This window comes from Fomitiporia mediterranea (genome assembly GCF_000271605.1).
Source record: "Fomitiporia mediterranea MF3/22 unplaced genomic scaffold FOMMEscaffold_8, whole genome shotgun sequence".
Classification (NCBI taxonomy): domain Eukaryota; kingdom Fungi; phylum Basidiomycota; class Agaricomycetes; order Hymenochaetales; family Hymenochaetaceae; genus Fomitiporia; species Fomitiporia mediterranea.
The window spans coordinates 3065672-3081428 of NW_006760393.1; the positions used below are offsets into that span (position 1 = coordinate 3065672).

The following is a 15757-nucleotide window of genomic DNA, read 5'->3' on the forward strand; positions in this document are numbered from 1 at the left end:
ATATCTTAGTCAATTCTTACTCAAATTTGATTAATAAAGTATCTATCTGAAGGGGATTTTAAAAGTATGAATTTAGGTACTAATAGTACACATTTATGTTAAGGATTGAGTGAGATATTGTATTTTCTTTGTGTTTTTCAACTTTGTGATGAAAAATCACGTGATCTTACCGTTCTAAGGAATTATGCAAGCAGCAGTAAGCATTAAGGTGTGAGATTGAGAATATGCTTAATTAAAGGAAATTTTGGGTCATGTGACAGTGCAGATCATGACCCGGAGAGAGCCACTTTTTGTACAGGCCACCTCCATTTTGTAAAATAAATGCATAATGTAATGAAAACCACTATTAAAACTTATTGTTCATCATGTCTGAGGAGCTTGGATGTGTACAGAACCCAGATGGAACACTCAAGGATGCTAGTGAAATTGTTTTCACTTATTCTAGAGAAGCTTCCCCTGTCAATCTCTCAGCTCTGCTTCCAGATATCCATACTTCCACTGGTATTCATCCACAAACGAGTACAGTCAATGATGCATCTCTACCAAAGGATCCTGCCCATAGCAAAGCACCAAAGTTGAAGCATCAAAAGCTATGCAGAGGCTGTCCAATTGCTTTCAAAGCTCAATGTGCTCTTTCAGAGTGAGATTGGTGCCAAGTTTACTGAGGCTAGAGCACTTTTTCCAAAGCTTACAAGAAACCTATGCAAGAAAATAAATAGTTCTCTTGAACAGACTGATATTTGGTTGTTTTTTAAGTAGACAATGTATTATTGAGTTATGTACTACAAATAAGGAAATTTTATTACTTTACTTAAGCTACTGTCAACAAGCATAACCTCTTATTAAGCATGGCCTCACCTGTCCACAGTGGGTCATGCTTAATGACAGGTTTCACTGTATTTGAACATTACATAATACAATATTATTGTATCACGATCGACGCTTGAAATAAATGGAATGTTACTCAATCTCATCTTTCATATAACACCACGAACAGGCTGTTCTCACCTCATTATGAGTTTTCGCCGCTACAGCACTATCCATGACTTAGCAAGCTTAAGATTGCATCCAGATGGGTCTCGAGTACAAGCCCATTCAGGCTCTTCTAAACATAGACAGAACGATATTTCTTCTGAATCAAACATCAAGGCACGTACAACTCGTCGGACTCGACAGACGACTCGTGATAGACAAGAAAACTGGATCGCACTTGATGCCGGCGGTACGGCCTCAATTAAACAGCGTCGATGCGCCACCTTACCCAGGGAGAAACGGGCGGAGGAAAATGCGGAAGGTCTAGTTGAAGATAAGGCGGATGATGCGGAGGTCCATGTGAGATCCGTGGAGAACTCCGCAGGACGGCAGCTAAATCGGCGAGCCCCATTTCTCGAAGAGGATACTGGCGCAATCGACGGCGTGGAACCCGTGAAAGATAGCAGGACTAAGAAGAGGAGGAAGTTTTATCATGACTTCTCTTTTCTCGATCCACTGCGCACGAGCTCTCCTGAATTTCTCAGTTCCGTAAGAGCGTCAAGTTCGCGTGCCACTTCTCCGTCTCAAAACGTCATTGAAGGCGACCAGCCATTAACCCGGTTAAAGCTCCCCGCCCCTTCATCTGTGAGAGACCTATGCTTAATTGAAAAACTGTAGTTCCTTATTTTTCCGAATATAGGATTTGCTCAAATGCATTCACTACTATGCAAGCGAGTACTATACTGCACGTGGCTGCTTGTTCGATGCACCAGCAGAGTCACGGAGAGCAACAAAAGCACGCAAACATGAGAAACTTAGAAATGCCGTAGCAGAGGATAGCGGACAAGTCGTCCTCGGAGAAAATATTTCACGACTCGATTCTGATGGCAGCGGTCATCCGAGCGATGGCAGCGACGACGACGCTGACAAAAGATCGGAGAAGGACGGTGACGGGAAAGCGTCGAGACGCCAACCCGTCGGTTTGAAAAAGGGAAAGCGGCAGAAATTGAAGGAAATCCCACGACGAGACATGTATAAGGCCTTCGACGGATCGGCGTTAATGGCTATAGGTAAAGGAGCCTCTCGCACGTCCTCGGAAATTTACTAATACTCATAGGATTTTCAGGCATGTTATTGCAAGAACACGTTGCTGGGTTGACGAACGCGGAACCTCCAGAGGACTGGGTGCAGCACAGGGAATCCCTGAAGGCGCTCGGGGTGAATGAAATCCGAGGAGGAAAGAGAACTCGGAAGAAACTGAAAGTTGAGGAAGACGGAACACATGAGCGTGCGGGAAGTGAAGCGCGAGGGACACTGAACGGCTCTCAGCTAGCTGAAGAAGCTGGTGAAATGAACGCCGCTGATGGTAATGATCACAACCGATCGGACAATAGCCTCTCAGAAAGTAGCTCGAGCAAGGACTGAAATTTTATGGAGCACAAGGACCGTCCGCAAATAATGAGATCCATTACCCGGAAGATTGTAAATTAATGGTACATGAAAGAAGATTGATGAGACTGGAGAGTATGGTGACAGAATGACCATCCAAACACGGCTATGATGTTTTCGTAATAGTCTCACTTGGAAGCGTCCCATCCTCCCATCGTTTCAAGATGTTGTTCTTGAACGCTCCCATGTCTTCATCTGCGAATATTCTCAGACGCTCGAGCCGGCGGTCTCGTAGCTTGTTTTTAGGGAGCATGCCAGAAACGGCTTCGCGGATAATCTTTCGAAGTGTTTCGCGACCATGTGGGTGTGGTGAGTTCATAGACGTGACGCCAAGAAACGAAGTAGCGGATACTCACATCCTCGGGTTTGCGAACAATAAGGTCCTTAAACTTCCGTTCTTTCAAGCCGCCGGGATACATCGTATGACTATAATAGACTTTTTGCTGGGCCTTGTTTCCTGATACGCGGATATTTCTTGCGTTTGTTACCACAACATAATCACCACAATCCACTGTAAGAAACACGAAGCGCACAAATATCGTCAACAACCACTGACATTTGGTGCAGAGTGCAAAAAAAAAGACTCGCCTCCTGGGTCGTACATAGGTTTGTGTTTGCCCATGAGCACAATCGCTATCCGATCAGCGAGTTTGCCCAGGGTACGTCCAGAAGCATCGACATGGTGCCAGACTTTGGCATATGCTAGTGCAGTCTATGGAGTCATAGAGACGTTAGAATAGGTAAACTTGAGAGAACAAATGACACACATTCCCTATGGCCTGCGACATACTGAGCAATGTTCGCTGACGTCGTCCTCAACGCTCGCGGTCGCTGTCGAGGTCCGAAGGAATTGTCTGCGCTGGAAAAGCAGACAAATTGGTCACGTGTAAATGATAATAGTCACAGTAACAGTCACATTCCGTGAAGTCACACTTCAGTACAATCCCCTTTCTTCTCACGTTCACGTATTATGAATTCCTTCTGTGTAACGATTTCTGTGACCTCGTCTCAGCTACCATTGCGATAATGGAAGACTGGCCAAACACCTTACAGAATGACCCGATGCGAGCGTATCGTGCAAAGCGGGACAGCTCACGAAAGTCTGTACAGTCGAAATACACTTTCTTAGGCTTTATATCTTCTGGTACATACGGTCGTGTATACAAGGTACAGGCAAAGGATGGCGAAGATGCAAATCGTGTCTATGCTGCCAAGAAATTCAAACCTGACAAGGAAGGCGAAGCAGTCACATATACTGGTATAAGCCAAAGTGCTATACGAGAGATAGCGGTCTGTGTTCAGCTTGTCATGCACACATACATAGTCAACGTACATTATTTTTCATCTCGGAACTCTATAGCTAAATCGTGAGATCGATCACGAGAACATTACTGCGCTCAAAGAGGTCATTCTAGAGGACAAATCCATCTATATGATTTTCGAATATGCTGAACACGATTTCCTTGTAAGTGATTGTGACTACCCGAAGGAATATCTTTTTTTAACACATAGCGCTCCGCAGCAAGTTATTCACCACCATTCACAAAACCTTCGCACGCAGATATCAGAACCGGTACTCAAGTCATTAATTTATCAACTTCTCAACGGTGTTCTCTATCTCCACTCGTCTCATATTCTGCATCGGGACTTAAAGCCTGCAAACATTCTCATTACATCCAACGGTGTTGTAAAGATTGGCGACCTCGGCCTGGCGAGGTTAGTCCACGAACCACTTCAGCCGTTGATTTCGGGCGATAAAGTCGTCGTGACCATTTGGTACCGCGCACCCGAGCTTCTCCTCGGGGCAAAACATTACACGAAGGCAATAGACATTTGGGCCGTTGGGTGTGTTCTGGCGGAATTAGCGAGCCTGAGGCCTATTTTTAAGGGTGAAGAGGCGAAGATGGACTCTAAAAAGAATGTTCCGTTCCAACGGGACCAGTTACTCAGAATTTTCGAAGTTCGGGGCACCCCTGATGGTTGGTTCTGCTCGTTTGCCTCGTTGCTTCTGCTTATCTTTCTTTAGTGACAGAATGGCCTGCACTGAAATACATGCCGGAATTTCAAAACATGAAGCGACTTGACAAGTGAGTAGATGTGACAATTCAACTGTAAATTCTTACTGAAAGTGATGGCCCTAGATTTAAGGACAGGCTATATGAGTGGTGTCAAACACGCATCCGTTCGAAGGATGGGTACGACCTGCTGCGTCGTCTGTTCGCATATGATCCAGACAAACGGTTAGCTGCACGCGAAGCAATGGAACATAAATGGTTCCAGGAAGAGCCGATACCTACACGAAAGTAGGGCCGCTTTCATTACACTCAACCCTTTCTTTGTCTGATTGTTCCTTATCAGTGCATTTCTCACGTTAAGCGGGGCGCAGTTGCCTCCACAGCGTCGAATCACTCATGACGAAGCATCTGCAGCCATGCTACCTACGAACGCTGCTGCTGCTGCTGCACGCGCACCTCCACCTGCTCCGGCGAGTTCTGCTCGTCCTCCTAGTGGGGTGCCAAGCTTCACGAGTGGTTTTGGTCCTGGTGCCCCTGCGGCAGCTGGTTCGGGCTCGTACGCCACGGGAACAGGATACGGTGGTGTAAATATGGCTCGCCTGCCGATAGGTGTTAGCTCGGGAAACGCAGGAAGTGACACTGTTGCGGGAAACACGCGGAAGAAGGCAAGGCTGGGATAGACCGAACCTACAGTACTCCGAGGTCGTGGAAATGACCTCATGCCGTCCGAAAGCCAGAGTACGTCAACATCATTCATATTAGGTTGAGTTTACTTCCTGTAGGCAGGAATCTCAATTCTAGCGAATTAGCTCATGGGTACGTTGTTAGATGGAATAATGGAAGAATCTGTATTAAGATTGGCTTTGTCAGATTTTTTGTTATGTACATTCATCAGTGCAATACGCTATGAAAGTTTAAAGCATATTGTTAGAACATTCAGCATTGTAGTTTCTGACAATAAGTTCTGTTAAGATTTGTGACTTTTATGCTTTAGTGAATCGTAATAGCAAATTTTTGTAAATATGCTTGGTTTCTACTGAATAATATCTTAGACTGGACTTTATTCACAAAAGAGACACATGCTCTGAGTCTCACTTCTGTATAAAATGAAACAGCATGGGTGTTAAGTCATTTCAGGTCTTCCGTTATTTTCATCACACATTGATGGACTGAGGAAACACGAGGAATTCAATAATGATTCTTAAGCCTACAGCCATTTCCTTTCCCTCCACACACAGTTGCGCAGGATTTCAGAATTCTTTTTTCTTTTTTACAAGTGTTTTTTTCTCATAGCATGAGGGACAACGTCCTGGTTTAAAGTACATATCTACATCTAATAAAATCCGAAAATCCATCACGAAAGTTGAATTCAAAGATGATGTTTACTTATTGCTCCGGGTCATCCTTTGTGCAAGAGCAGCTTTTGGAAGGTCCTGGATCCACATTACCAGAATGCGCAGCATTTGTGTGCTCTTGAAAATTTCTTTTTTCTAACGGGGACGAAGGCGCAACAATAGTCGACCCACTGAACGTACTCCCCGCTGACGTGATCTGGCCAACCCTTCCACTATGCGCATTGTGTTCAAGTTGTGCGTTACCGTTAATAGCACCGGCACCCGAGTCCGAGACGACACATAACCCGTCAAACGCCATAGTACTTAATGCAAACGTATCGGATGCGGCCGCAGTGGACGCGTCGGCGTCTATACCTGCTTGTCTTCGCTCGAAGTTTTCGCGAATGTTGAGGAGGAGACGCTGGGCCATGACAGTTGAGAGGGCGACTGCGAGGGCGACGGGAATCTCGCCGATTCGGCCCTGCGTTTGTCGTTATTAGTTAGTCAGGGAGGTTGGCGCGGTCAGTACAGGGAATTATATATGGAAATTGAACTTACATTTTCGATTATCCATGAGAGCGCGTTAGCTAGATATATCGCAAAGATCCTAAGAAGTCGGCAATCTCGTCAGTATCATCAACTTTTCGAGGAAACTTGATAGGCTAAACCAACAATATGGAAAGTAGAAGAACAGTTACGCACACAACAAAATACAATATCGAGTCCCTAATCAATATCTCCAGCGCTTTCGCTGCACGTCCGGGTCCTTTAGATTTGCAGCAGAGTCCCAGTCCAAAACCAGATGCACCGAGTTCGAGTTCATGATCGCGTATAGATTGTATTCCTTTCGCAAGAGCCAAGACGAAGAGCAGGAATTCGAAGACGAGGAAAGGGATCCAATAGAGGTATGAAAATCGCCAGGTGTTAGTGAGGATACATGTTGACATGTCTAGTATGCGAGAAGGGTCGGCATTTACTGGTCCTGTTAGTAGGCAATAAGAATGTGAATATACGAGCAAGTAGTATATGAGTATGTAATTCAAGTCTGAAGGTCAAGGACGTACCGATCTGGGCTTTCGTCGATAACACCAAGACAACTATCTCCGCAAGAAGAACTGCCGAGAAGCCTGAAACTAGCACAGCCGATATTCGTTTGCTTGAACTATACATTGCATATAATCGTAACATTAATATAACTAGAACAAGAAAATTAGCACAGCAATAGTCAAAAATATTATGTATTTAAAAAAAACGAGATGAAGGTTGAAATAGGAAGTTGACCTGCTTACTTTCCGTCAAGCCATACACAAAAATTCCGGAAACAGCCTGCCATCGGAGCCAGGCGAAACCTGCGGAAGAAGCGGGGAGGTTAAAGGTAATCTACGATTACCATAGACAATACTCACAACTATTTATAGTTGACATAGTGGTCAGTTAAAATAAAATCTGAAACATGCGGGGAACTACGCACAGACGAGCGGTAAGAGACGGGGAGTATAAGACTGAATGTGTACTATGAGCGGCCCGGAAGGATACGACGTAAAGCATGAAGACATACTGCATGAGTTGAATCTAGTAACTCTCAGTACATTTACGTTCGTAGCCTCGGAGAAAATTTATACTCACATAACGGTAAATATATTATAATATCGGCTCTAAACATGTAGATTAGCAAAACGTTCGGGAAGAGCGGAGGGTGCTAGGACGGACTATGAGGAACAAGGCTTTCCCTGCGGACCATCGCGATCTCTAATTTAGAAGTCGAGTGATGCCAAGGTTAATGCCGAGAAGTGGGGAAAGGGATAGTAGAGTGGGGAGACGTACCCAGATTAAACGAACTTCGTCCCCAAAGGTTATCACTACGTTTGACAGTAGAAGGAAAGCCTATCATGAGTGCTCCACAGGCCGGACTAGAAGCAGTATAACTCACGATGATCATACAGTATGATAGTTGATGAAGAAGCTAGATACAAGAATAGTTTGAACTCCAGAATACTACAGTTCACGAGAAACGGTGTACGCACTTGTACAGAGCCTCCCATACCACAAGCCTTGCTCCGCAACCACCACGGACATTCCTGAGCTAATTACAGACGACATTAATAATAGCCGGACTGTCGGGACCGGTGGGTTGCGCTCCAGATGCGCTTGTGTCTGCGTTGGGCCAGCTTGAGCAGCTCAGGCAGGTCACTGCCACTTGCTGAGGCTGTTGAGTCTATATACGCTACCAATGGTGGTGGTAAAATGCAAAGCGAGGAACAAGAGGATGGTCGAGAGCGTCGCTAGGCAGCTCCAGTCCGAGCTCCAGTTCGCGAGGCGACGTCAAACTCAAAGGGCCGTCTCGGATCTGGAGTGCGAACATCATCAAGGAAGCGCCCATCTCATTTATATATCTATACAGATAAATTCAACTGGGCATCTGAGCATCCCTTTCTCTCTTTGGAACTTAGAATTGCACGCGTCTTCGACGGCGTCAGACTTGCACCGACTGCACATGTAAGGAAAGTTTTCGGGGATAACCATCTCGGTGCCTATTTACCGTGCTTATCTCAATGCCTTTGGCGGCTGTCGATTTTCGTGGTAGTTTATGCTGAGTTGTATTTGAAATATGATGCAAGGCATACAATGCTGTGTACATTTTAGTATAAGGAGCGTGTGACTACAAGATACACGGATCTAAAAGAAATAAAATAAAAAGGTTTAGTTAAGGGACGGAAGTAAATTGAAAGGGACAAGGGGAATGCAAGATGTCAGAAAGTATATAATGATTCCGGATAGACTTTTATCGTCAACGAAAAATAAATTCCTCTCCGTTGAGGGAGTCTGTTTGTCATCTCACGAAAAGTAGGGTGAAGGACGAAAAGACGAATTAAAATTGTTTTTATAAATGAGTATGCTTACCTAACGGTTCTTGAAATAGTCAAGCAGGACGTTCAAGCCCTCGCTCTCAACACCGTAATCTTTCACAACGACGCACGAGCAGCCAACGACCTTGCGCGGGTTGCCCTCGCGGTCGATTTTGCAAAGACCTGCCCATGTACCGAGCACCTTCGCGTCTCCGACTTTAATCAGGTTGATCTTATGCTCGGCACAGAGCGCCTCGATGAGCTTAAGGTACTCCGCCTCCGTACATGACTCGACCAGTACACACAAGTGGGCCTGTCTCCTGTCGAGTGCCTTTGCACATTCACGGAGACCACGAGCGAGACCGTCGTGTACTAGTGCGTTTTTTAGGACTTGCTACAGATTGGTTGTTCAGAGAGTTAGTTAGAGTGTTTGAAGAGCAGGTGGTCGAGTCATACCTGCAGCGCGTCCTCAACAGAAAGTTTGCCCTTGGGGGCCTCGCTGACCTCGACCTCAGGGGCCGGGGCATCGACTTGAATTTCATCTCCAGCGTCAGACATCCTGTCGATACAATACTTCACTCATCAAAAGCTAGTCTCATAGTTGCGGATTCAAAGAGAGCGCGCACTTTTTCCGGGTGAACGAAGAAAAGAGAGAAAGCGATGTCTTCTTCCGCTATCGTTGATGTGAAGAGCTCAAGAGCACGGCCTGTGGGGATTAAATCTGTCGATGGTCCGTGCGTAGTAATTCTCTCACAGTCACGAGAGTTTGTCCGTAAACGGAGATCGGCGTTTCCTTTGGGAGCGCGTCGTTCGCGTCACGCTTCTCTTGAGCTACTGCTTCCACGACACCAGCAACATGGCAAAATCTCCAGAAAGCTTCACGTTCACCGTCGGAAAGCTTGGTAAGAAATCAAATATTAAGTCGATAGCTATATTCTAATGCAGATTACAGACGCCGGGATGGCGGTAAGGATACAGTCAAACAAAGATTACAGCGATTAGACGTTAAACTGCTGTAAATTCCAGATCCTGCTCGGCGAACGCGCACACCTTATCGAGTTCCCTTCGATACTGCTACCTCCAGGTGCAACTGCTGGATCGATAGTCAATATTGCGGTGCATAGAAATGTCGCGGAAGAGAAGCGGAGAGATCAAGAATTCTGGGAATTACAGAAACAGATCTATGAGAGGTTTGGTGTTGAAACACCCAAGCCTCCCAAATTAGAGGTGTGTCGGCATGACGTCGCGTTCCTTATCGGTATACGAGAGATTCGGAATGCTGATATGTTGTACATCTGCAGGTCCGCAATATCACACAAACATCCGTAACACTTGAATGGCCCGCCCTTGAACTGGCCACCGCATCGTTACGTTCACTTGACATATATCGTAATGGGCAACGTCTCGCTGCAATTCCGCAACCACGCCATAATACATCGACAAAACTCACTGGCCTGGAGCTCAACACAGATTACACCTTCCAGCTCATCCTACGGACGACAGCCGGAACCTATCCCAGCAACGTCGTCCGAGTCCGTACCCATACTATGACAGACACATCGGGAATCAGTGTTTGCTTCGGTACAGTACAAGACAAGGTACAGTTAGAAAACGCGAAGCAGGCCTTGCGTGAGATGCGTGCACGATGGAGCGATAAGATCCAAATTGACACCACGCACTTTGTGTGCACGACTCCTGCGGGTGAAGGATCTGCAGCAAACAGCGGGCCTAGTGTCGAGTATCAACGTGCTTTACAAGTTAGTATACCTGTTGTACAACCTCAATGGATCCTTGCATGCCACGCAGAACGAAAGTCGGTGTATTTTGATTCTATCAATGATTTAACTCCTCCCTAACGATGAGTTGTTTGCTTTTTATAGGATGGTTCCAATTTCCCAATTTTATCTGGGAACTACGCCGAGCTCGCCATTATCATCTGCACCGTTCACGCGACCTCAGTCAATGTCTCAAGTTTCATTACAGCGTTCACCGAACCGGGACACGACTAGTCCGCCTGCAGGTGGTGGCACTGGTCCAGGGAACCGTGCATCGATGCCTCCTCCGCGACGCCCGACAACACAGGCTGAAGTATCTGCTTCATCCTTCGTAAACCAGTCACCTACAAACTCGAAACAGAATGGTGTACCACCTGTAATTGAGACGGACGAAAGCGGCGCGGCGGGTAGTAGCCATAAACCAGGCGAGGAAGATGAAGACGAAGACTCATCAGGTCGAAAATCTCAACGATCACCAACATCAGCAGCGGAACGACACGCACGTAACGGTACTATGGACCGTAACTTTAAGTTCCCGCCTCCCTCCCCGACATCCCAGGCTGAGGCTGTACCACCTGTCCCACCTTTGCCAAGTGCCGTGTCAAAGTCGTCTTCAGATAGTGGGTATGGAGAAGGGGAAGAAGGCGAACGTGGAGAACATGGGAAGGAGACTGCACAGTTTTCGCCGGTGTCAGCTGCACCTATGGAGGTGCCTCCTCCTGACCCCGTAGAAAAGGAGAAAGAGCGCGTTGACCTTGGGGAGGCGGATGATGATATTGGTGCAACGGAAGAGATTTCGCTTAATTAGTGTTATCCTTTGAGAGGGTAACTAGTTACGTTTTGTTTGAGCATTTGTTGTTTTCGCTTTCCTCTTTCTTTCTTTGCAAAAATGCGTGCCTCTTAGTGGTGATTCCGATACCCTTCCTTTTTGTTCGTTGCGATATTATACGGCTGGTTATGTGTCTGTATGTCCTTTGTCATATTTTATTTCTCTTTTCATTGAGATGGAACATCTCAGTGTGCTCCCTAAGATGCCGGGTGCCTTGACCCCTCAAGCTGAAGATGAAAGTACTTGTATTCAATCACAGAATGTCTCAACATATTATTTGTTCGTTCAACTTCGTTGCGTTGTCTTGCTGAAAGAGTACATGTCATGCCGTTGTAAAGATGCGAATTTTGTTATTTATGTACAGTTAAATATGTCATGGCGTATATTGTTGAAGAAACCACTATCCTAGCATATAACAAGCTTTATACATCACCTCATATGACTTTAGCATTTGTCTCATTTGCTATAAGAATGCCTCATGCAATATGCAAAATATACATTAAAAATATTATGCTTTATAACATATTTACAGTACTGTCATAACTAACTCAGATTTACACAATTCAAGGAAGAACTGTAAGTCCCTGTGTACACCTAGTTGACCAATCTCTCAGTGAGGATGGTCGCTTGGCAGAGTGTCTTTCCTCTCAATGAAGGTCCTTATAGCAATGGCCAATGAGAGGGTGAGCGTTATTTAGTTGATACTGATGCTGATAGAAGTCTAAATTTCCACGTGTTTTTTCTCCCGTTGTCTTGTGGCACGTGTTTTCCCGAAATTGCGTGTTCTGCTGCGATTCAAAGCGCGTATCTCCGCAAACTCATAGTGCTCTGCCATCGTGCCTCCTTGAGGCCTTTGAAAAAGGTCAAATCAGAGCCTTTCATACGCGCAAGATGTCTGCGGCGGAGGAAAGCTCGAGAGGGCTTTCCCGTCTTCCGTCAAGGAGTAAAGTCATGACGTCCTTCGAAGTACGCCCCGTTTAGCCGTCCGCATTCGTATTAGCTTAATGGACTAATACCGTTGCCATATCTTACCTTGCTTAGAACTTGGTCGTACTCGCGAACTACCAAGAAGCTTTACGCGACGCTCGGAAAATGGTTTGGCGGGATAGGGGTGAGCCTGCTGTGGAGTTGTATACTCTGTGGGAGTGCCTTGAACATGCTGGTCGTGGCGGCCTGCGTGAGTTAGTTTTATCTGTCATTTTGACTTTTTCATTACACAATGTGAAGGTGCCGGGACGTTCGGGTTTACCCTGAGGTCTGGCTTCAATATGTTCGTGCTGTTATTTCGTATCAGGAAAATGCCTCGGTGAGTATTTCATCACATATAATTTTGGTGCAATACATCCTAATATACAGCAGACATTTTCGATTCTCACTTATACGCCATGCTATACTTGGGCTAGACTCCTTTAGATTTGCTGCAATGCTCGGTAAGCCGTATATTAAGGTATGTTTCAATATCTAACTTCCTCTACAGGTAGTTTCGTCGCGGTATATAAATTCCTACTCAATGCTTTACCTATCCTCTTTCCTCCGCCTCGAGTCAACAATGCTTTCTCCCCATCTGAGTCTCCTACGACTCCGTTTGACGAGCTTCCTATGACGATGGCACCAACACGGTCCGAGCGACGACGTGGTCGTTTGTCTTTCCGTGCTCAAGCTCACGAAGTATGGATTCGAAAACGTACCCGACGATGGCACGCTGTAGTCGCTGGTGCACTATCAGGCCTGGCAGTTCTATTTGAAAAGAAAAGCAGACGAGTAACGATTGCGCAGCAGCTTTTCGTGCGTGGTCTGCAAGGGTCGTATAATGCGTTGAGTACGCGACATAATATCAAGATCCCACATGGAGATGTACTCGTCTTCGCGTTATGCTGTGGTCAAATTATGTATGGTTTCTTGCTGAGACCAGACACTATTCCTCCATCTTATAGTACTTGGTAAGCAAGATTCTACATACACCTTACCCTAATCCGGATTAATCTGCATATAGGATTCAGAACGCCTCCAAAGTCCCACCGCAGGCTGTCAAAGCAAATCGCACGCTGATCCGCGACGGTTATTTCGAACCAGATGATTTCCTCTTGTTACTCTCTGATCCTGTCACGACACCATTAAACCGTGCTCGAATAGCTTCTCGAGTGCTTAGTGCAGAAGAATTTTCGGACTTTGGTCCACGATATGCACCTTGCGAGGTGGTGCATCCATGGCTCGATTCGTGTATGGAAGTACCACTTGATAGATTCCTCAGCGTTGCGAAGTGGATGTTCCCGATTTACGGCGCGTTGCATTTGGTGCCACCCGTATTATTCAAATGGAGGCACTTCCTAGAAAACCCGGGAGAGGTGTTTCTGAGAGCGGGTCTAGGGACTGCGCGGAGCTCTGCGTTCCTTGGTGTTTTTGTTGTTATCTACCAAAGTATGATATTCTTCGCAACTTGTCTCGATGAACCTTGACTAAATTTTTTTTCGCAGCCTACTTCTGCCTTAAACATAACCTCCACCGAATCCTTTCTTCCCCACGTTCACCACTGAAACTCCGAAAGGAATGGATAGACATTCTGATTTCAAAGCCTTCCTTCTGGCTTGGTGGGATGCTTTCGGGATTGTCGTTATTTGTTGAGGCGAAGAGGAGGCGAGGTGAACTGACGATGTACGTTCTTCCGAAGGGGCTTGAGAGTGCTTGGACGATGGCGCGTGGAAGAGGGTATGTGTTCCATGCGGGACCGTATGGTGATGCGATTGTAAGTCTTTTCCCAACGTCCTTTTCTCTTCTTGATCCCGTTCATTACTAATGTTCGTATAATATGATGTCTAGTTGTGTGCAATTGGAATGGGAATGGTTATGAATACATATCAGGTATGTTCCCATTTGACGGCATTTTGTGATGAGTACGAGATTGATGTTGTATTGTTGTAGAATGATCCACAACATTTGTCTGGCCTTGTTAGACGCATTTTGTACCAGTTTATTGGACCAAACTGAATAATGAATAATGTGTACTGCTTCTTGAAAAAAAAGGAAAATGCGAACCCAAAGATAGCTTCGTGTGTGGAGGCTACCTTTTGTCTATCCGGAGAAAGTAAAGGAAGCGATAGATGATCAAGTAGGGGTACAATTGGAGAATGTTGAGAGTATGCATGTGGTCCGTTCCTCGAGAGACAACATTCAAATTGCTACAGCTACTAGTACTGAAGGTTCCAGTCTCTATTGTCTCTTATACGACACGCCAGTTCTACATGCTTCTTATTTCTCCCTGTATAAGCATTTAATTGATTGCATTGAGTTAGGAAAGGAGACTGGTTGCAAAGACTGTTAAAGAGAAATGGGTTTATCTTGTATGCATTGGCACTTAATTACAGAAATAAATCGTGTGTGATGGAACAGGTATCTCTGCCTGTACAATCTTAAAATTAACTACAAACAATGCAACCTATATGATAAGGTATCAGTAAAACCACTGTAATATTTTTGATCACGTGTAGCATGGTGAGAATAATGTCTTCAATGCATATTTATAGCTTTTATTCACACAAACTTTCGCCCTCAACATACTTCACTTTGTGAGTGCATTCAAGCGTCCAAGTGAGTATGCATGCGTACCGTAATTTATGCAGTTAATCTTGCATCTCATACATTCTAACACAACATAAACTCGTTTAGGATTGATATTTGAGTCTTGATACTCGCGAAACGTGTCGAACTTAGGATTTTCAATCAGACATTAGCACGTAGCTACCTAGTAGTGATCAGTCTTAGCCATGGATGCAACCTCCACCGTGCCATTCTTTCCGTATCGCCTCTTCTTTCTCTACGTAGAGCCGGTCTCAGCACTATTAGGTGCATTCTATGCTGCCCGTCCAACGGAATACCTTTCGCTTCTCACGTTATCGTCCACTCCCACAACCTCTCCTCTACCGCCAACTACTGAGGTTGTAATGTCACTTTACCAGCTATCAAACCTGTATCTCCTCTTCGCACTCAACGAACATCTCGTCCTCTCGTCAGCAACCTCCTTGCGTACATGGCGCCGTTTGCTATTCTGTCTTTTGGTTGCGGACTTCGGACATTTGGTTACTATGGCACCGCTCGGACTCGATACGTATTGGAAAGCTTGGCAATGGAATGCGATGATGTGGGGTAGTGTTGGGTTCGTGTATGTTGGTGCATCAATGCGTCTTTCTTTCCTCTTTGGCCTTGGGATGAAGGGGAATGCGAATACTCGTGGTAATCGAGAGGCGAAAAGTTCAAAGTCGAAGTGAGCACCAGACTACGATAAATTCTGTGGGAGAACGTAGGTAATTCCCATCCGATCTTCCTTGCAGCTATTTAGAAGCCATTCTATGCAGGTTCATAACGTTCTCGAACAAGGAATATGTTTGGCAGTCAATGGTCATCTTGTCCTTCTGGAATCTGAGAATTGTCTGATTTTAAATTTCAAAGTCAGTGACAATAAGGGTACAGACATGCGAAAGGTTGCGTTTCGTTCAATATTTTGATAGGGCAGTGCGTGCAACTCGTTCCGAGCAGCTCATGC

At 45.5% G+C, this 15757-nt stretch overlaps 8 protein-coding genes across 8 annotated transcripts; 5 read left to right on the forward strand and 3 right to left on the reverse strand.

Moving 5' to 3' along the window:
- Positions 1-365: 365 nt before the first annotated feature.
- Positions 366-2397, forward strand: FOMMEDRAFT_158865 (uncharacterized protein; the record flags this gene model as incomplete). The annotated part of the gene is made up of 4 exons (XM_007268926.1): positions 366-640; positions 1035-1617; positions 1673-2042; positions 2099-2397. The coding sequence occupies 4 exons, from the start codon at positions 366-368 to the stop codon at positions 2395-2397; spliced, it is 1527 nt and encodes a 508-aa protein (XP_007268988.1).
- An 8-nt stretch (positions 2398-2405) lies between these two features.
- FOMMEDRAFT_142249 (60S ribosomal protein L23) lies at positions 2406-3247 on the reverse strand. The gene is made up of 4 exons (XM_007268927.1): positions 3189-3247; positions 3010-3133; positions 2778-2932; positions 2406-2698 (listed from the first exon to the last, which is right to left on the reverse strand). The coding sequence occupies exons 1-4, from the start codon at positions 3207-3209 to the stop codon at positions 2528-2530; spliced, it is 471 nt and encodes a 156-aa protein (XP_007268989.1). The 5' UTR covers positions 3210-3247; the 3' UTR covers positions 2406-2527.
- A 197-nt stretch (positions 3248-3444) lies between these two features.
- Positions 3445-5382, forward strand: FOMMEDRAFT_111750 (kinase-like protein; the record flags this gene model as incomplete). Its single annotated transcript, XM_007268928.1, has 7 exons — positions 3445-3711; positions 3782-3886; positions 3944-4400; positions 4448-4508; positions 4563-4724; positions 4780-5252; positions 5307-5382. The coding sequence occupies 6 exons, from the start codon at positions 3448-3450 to the stop codon at positions 5114-5116; spliced, it is 1386 nt and encodes a 461-aa protein (XP_007268990.1). The 3' UTR covers positions 5117-5252; positions 5307-5382.
- A 440-nt stretch (positions 5383-5822) lies between these two features.
- FOMMEDRAFT_169776 (uncharacterized protein) lies at positions 5823-8108 on the reverse strand (the record flags this gene model as incomplete). The annotated part of the gene is made up of 12 exons (XM_007268929.1): positions 7795-8108; positions 7701-7733; positions 7595-7629; positions 7481-7519; positions 7397-7425; positions 7329-7342; positions 7240-7272; positions 7060-7119; positions 6835-6966; positions 6473-6752; positions 6329-6377; positions 5823-6251 (listed from the first exon to the last, which is right to left on the reverse strand). Exons 1-12 carry the CDS (start codon positions 7868-7870, stop codon positions 5823-5825), a joined length of 1209 nt encoding a protein of 402 aa, XP_007268991.1. The 5' UTR covers positions 7871-8108.
- A 240-nt stretch (positions 8109-8348) lies between these two features.
- FOMMEDRAFT_148130 (uncharacterized protein) lies at positions 8349-9302 on the reverse strand. Its single transcript, XM_007268930.1, has 4 exons — positions 9243-9302; positions 9073-9189; positions 8672-9010; positions 8349-8446 (listed from the first exon to the last, which is right to left on the reverse strand). Exons 2-3 carry the CDS (start codon positions 9172-9174, stop codon positions 8672-8674), a joined length of 441 nt encoding a protein of 146 aa, XP_007268992.1. The 5' UTR covers positions 9175-9189; positions 9243-9302; the 3' UTR covers positions 8349-8446.
- A 170-nt stretch (positions 9303-9472) lies between these two features.
- Positions 9473-11199, forward strand: FOMMEDRAFT_135863 (uncharacterized protein; the record flags this gene model as incomplete). Its single annotated transcript, XM_007268931.1, has 4 exons — positions 9473-9505; positions 9643-9843; positions 9918-10429; positions 10497-11199. The coding sequence occupies 4 exons, from the start codon at positions 9473-9475 to the stop codon at positions 11197-11199; spliced, it is 1449 nt and encodes a 482-aa protein (XP_007268993.1).
- Positions 11200-12111: 912 nt separating this feature from the next.
- FOMMEDRAFT_142253 (uncharacterized protein) lies at positions 12112-14205 on the forward strand (the record flags this gene model as incomplete). Its single annotated transcript, XM_007268932.1, has 9 exons — positions 12112-12186; positions 12262-12397; positions 12448-12526; positions 12580-12650; positions 12698-13160; positions 13214-13638; positions 13695-13963; positions 14038-14079; positions 14140-14205. The coding sequence occupies 9 exons, from the start codon at positions 12112-12114 to the stop codon at positions 14203-14205; spliced, it is 1626 nt and encodes a 541-aa protein (XP_007268994.1).
- An 809-nt stretch (positions 14206-15014) lies between these two features.
- Positions 15015-15425, forward strand: FOMMEDRAFT_47466 (uncharacterized protein; the record flags this gene model as incomplete). The annotated part of the gene is made up of 1 exon (XM_007268933.1): positions 15015-15425. A coding segment is annotated over one exon (411 nt), but the record flags the coding sequence as incomplete, so codon positions are not given.
- Positions 15426-15757: the final 332 nt, after the last annotated feature.

Excerpts from the sequence above, each read along its gene's own strand:
- FOMMEDRAFT_142249 (XM_007268927.1), bottom strand. The coding sequence starts at position 3,209 with ATGTCGCAGGCCATAGGGAAT. Across the intron at positions 3,134-3,188 it reads TGTCGCAGGCCATAGGGAAT|ACTGCACTAGCATATGCCAA; the intron begins GTGTGTCATTTG and ends ATGACTCCATAG. Across the intron at positions 2,933-3,009 it reads ACCTATGTACGACCCAGGAG|TGGATTGTGGTGATTATGTT; the intron begins GCGAGTCTTTTT and ends TGTTTCTTACAG.
- FOMMEDRAFT_148130 (XM_007268930.1), bottom strand. The coding sequence starts at position 9,174 with ATGTCTGACGCTGGAGATGAAATTCAAGTCGATGCCCCGGCCCCTGAG. Across the intron at positions 9,011-9,072 it reads CTGTTGAGGACGCGCTGCAG|CAAGTCCTAAAAAACGCACT; the intron begins GTATGACTCGAC and ends ACCAATCTGTAG.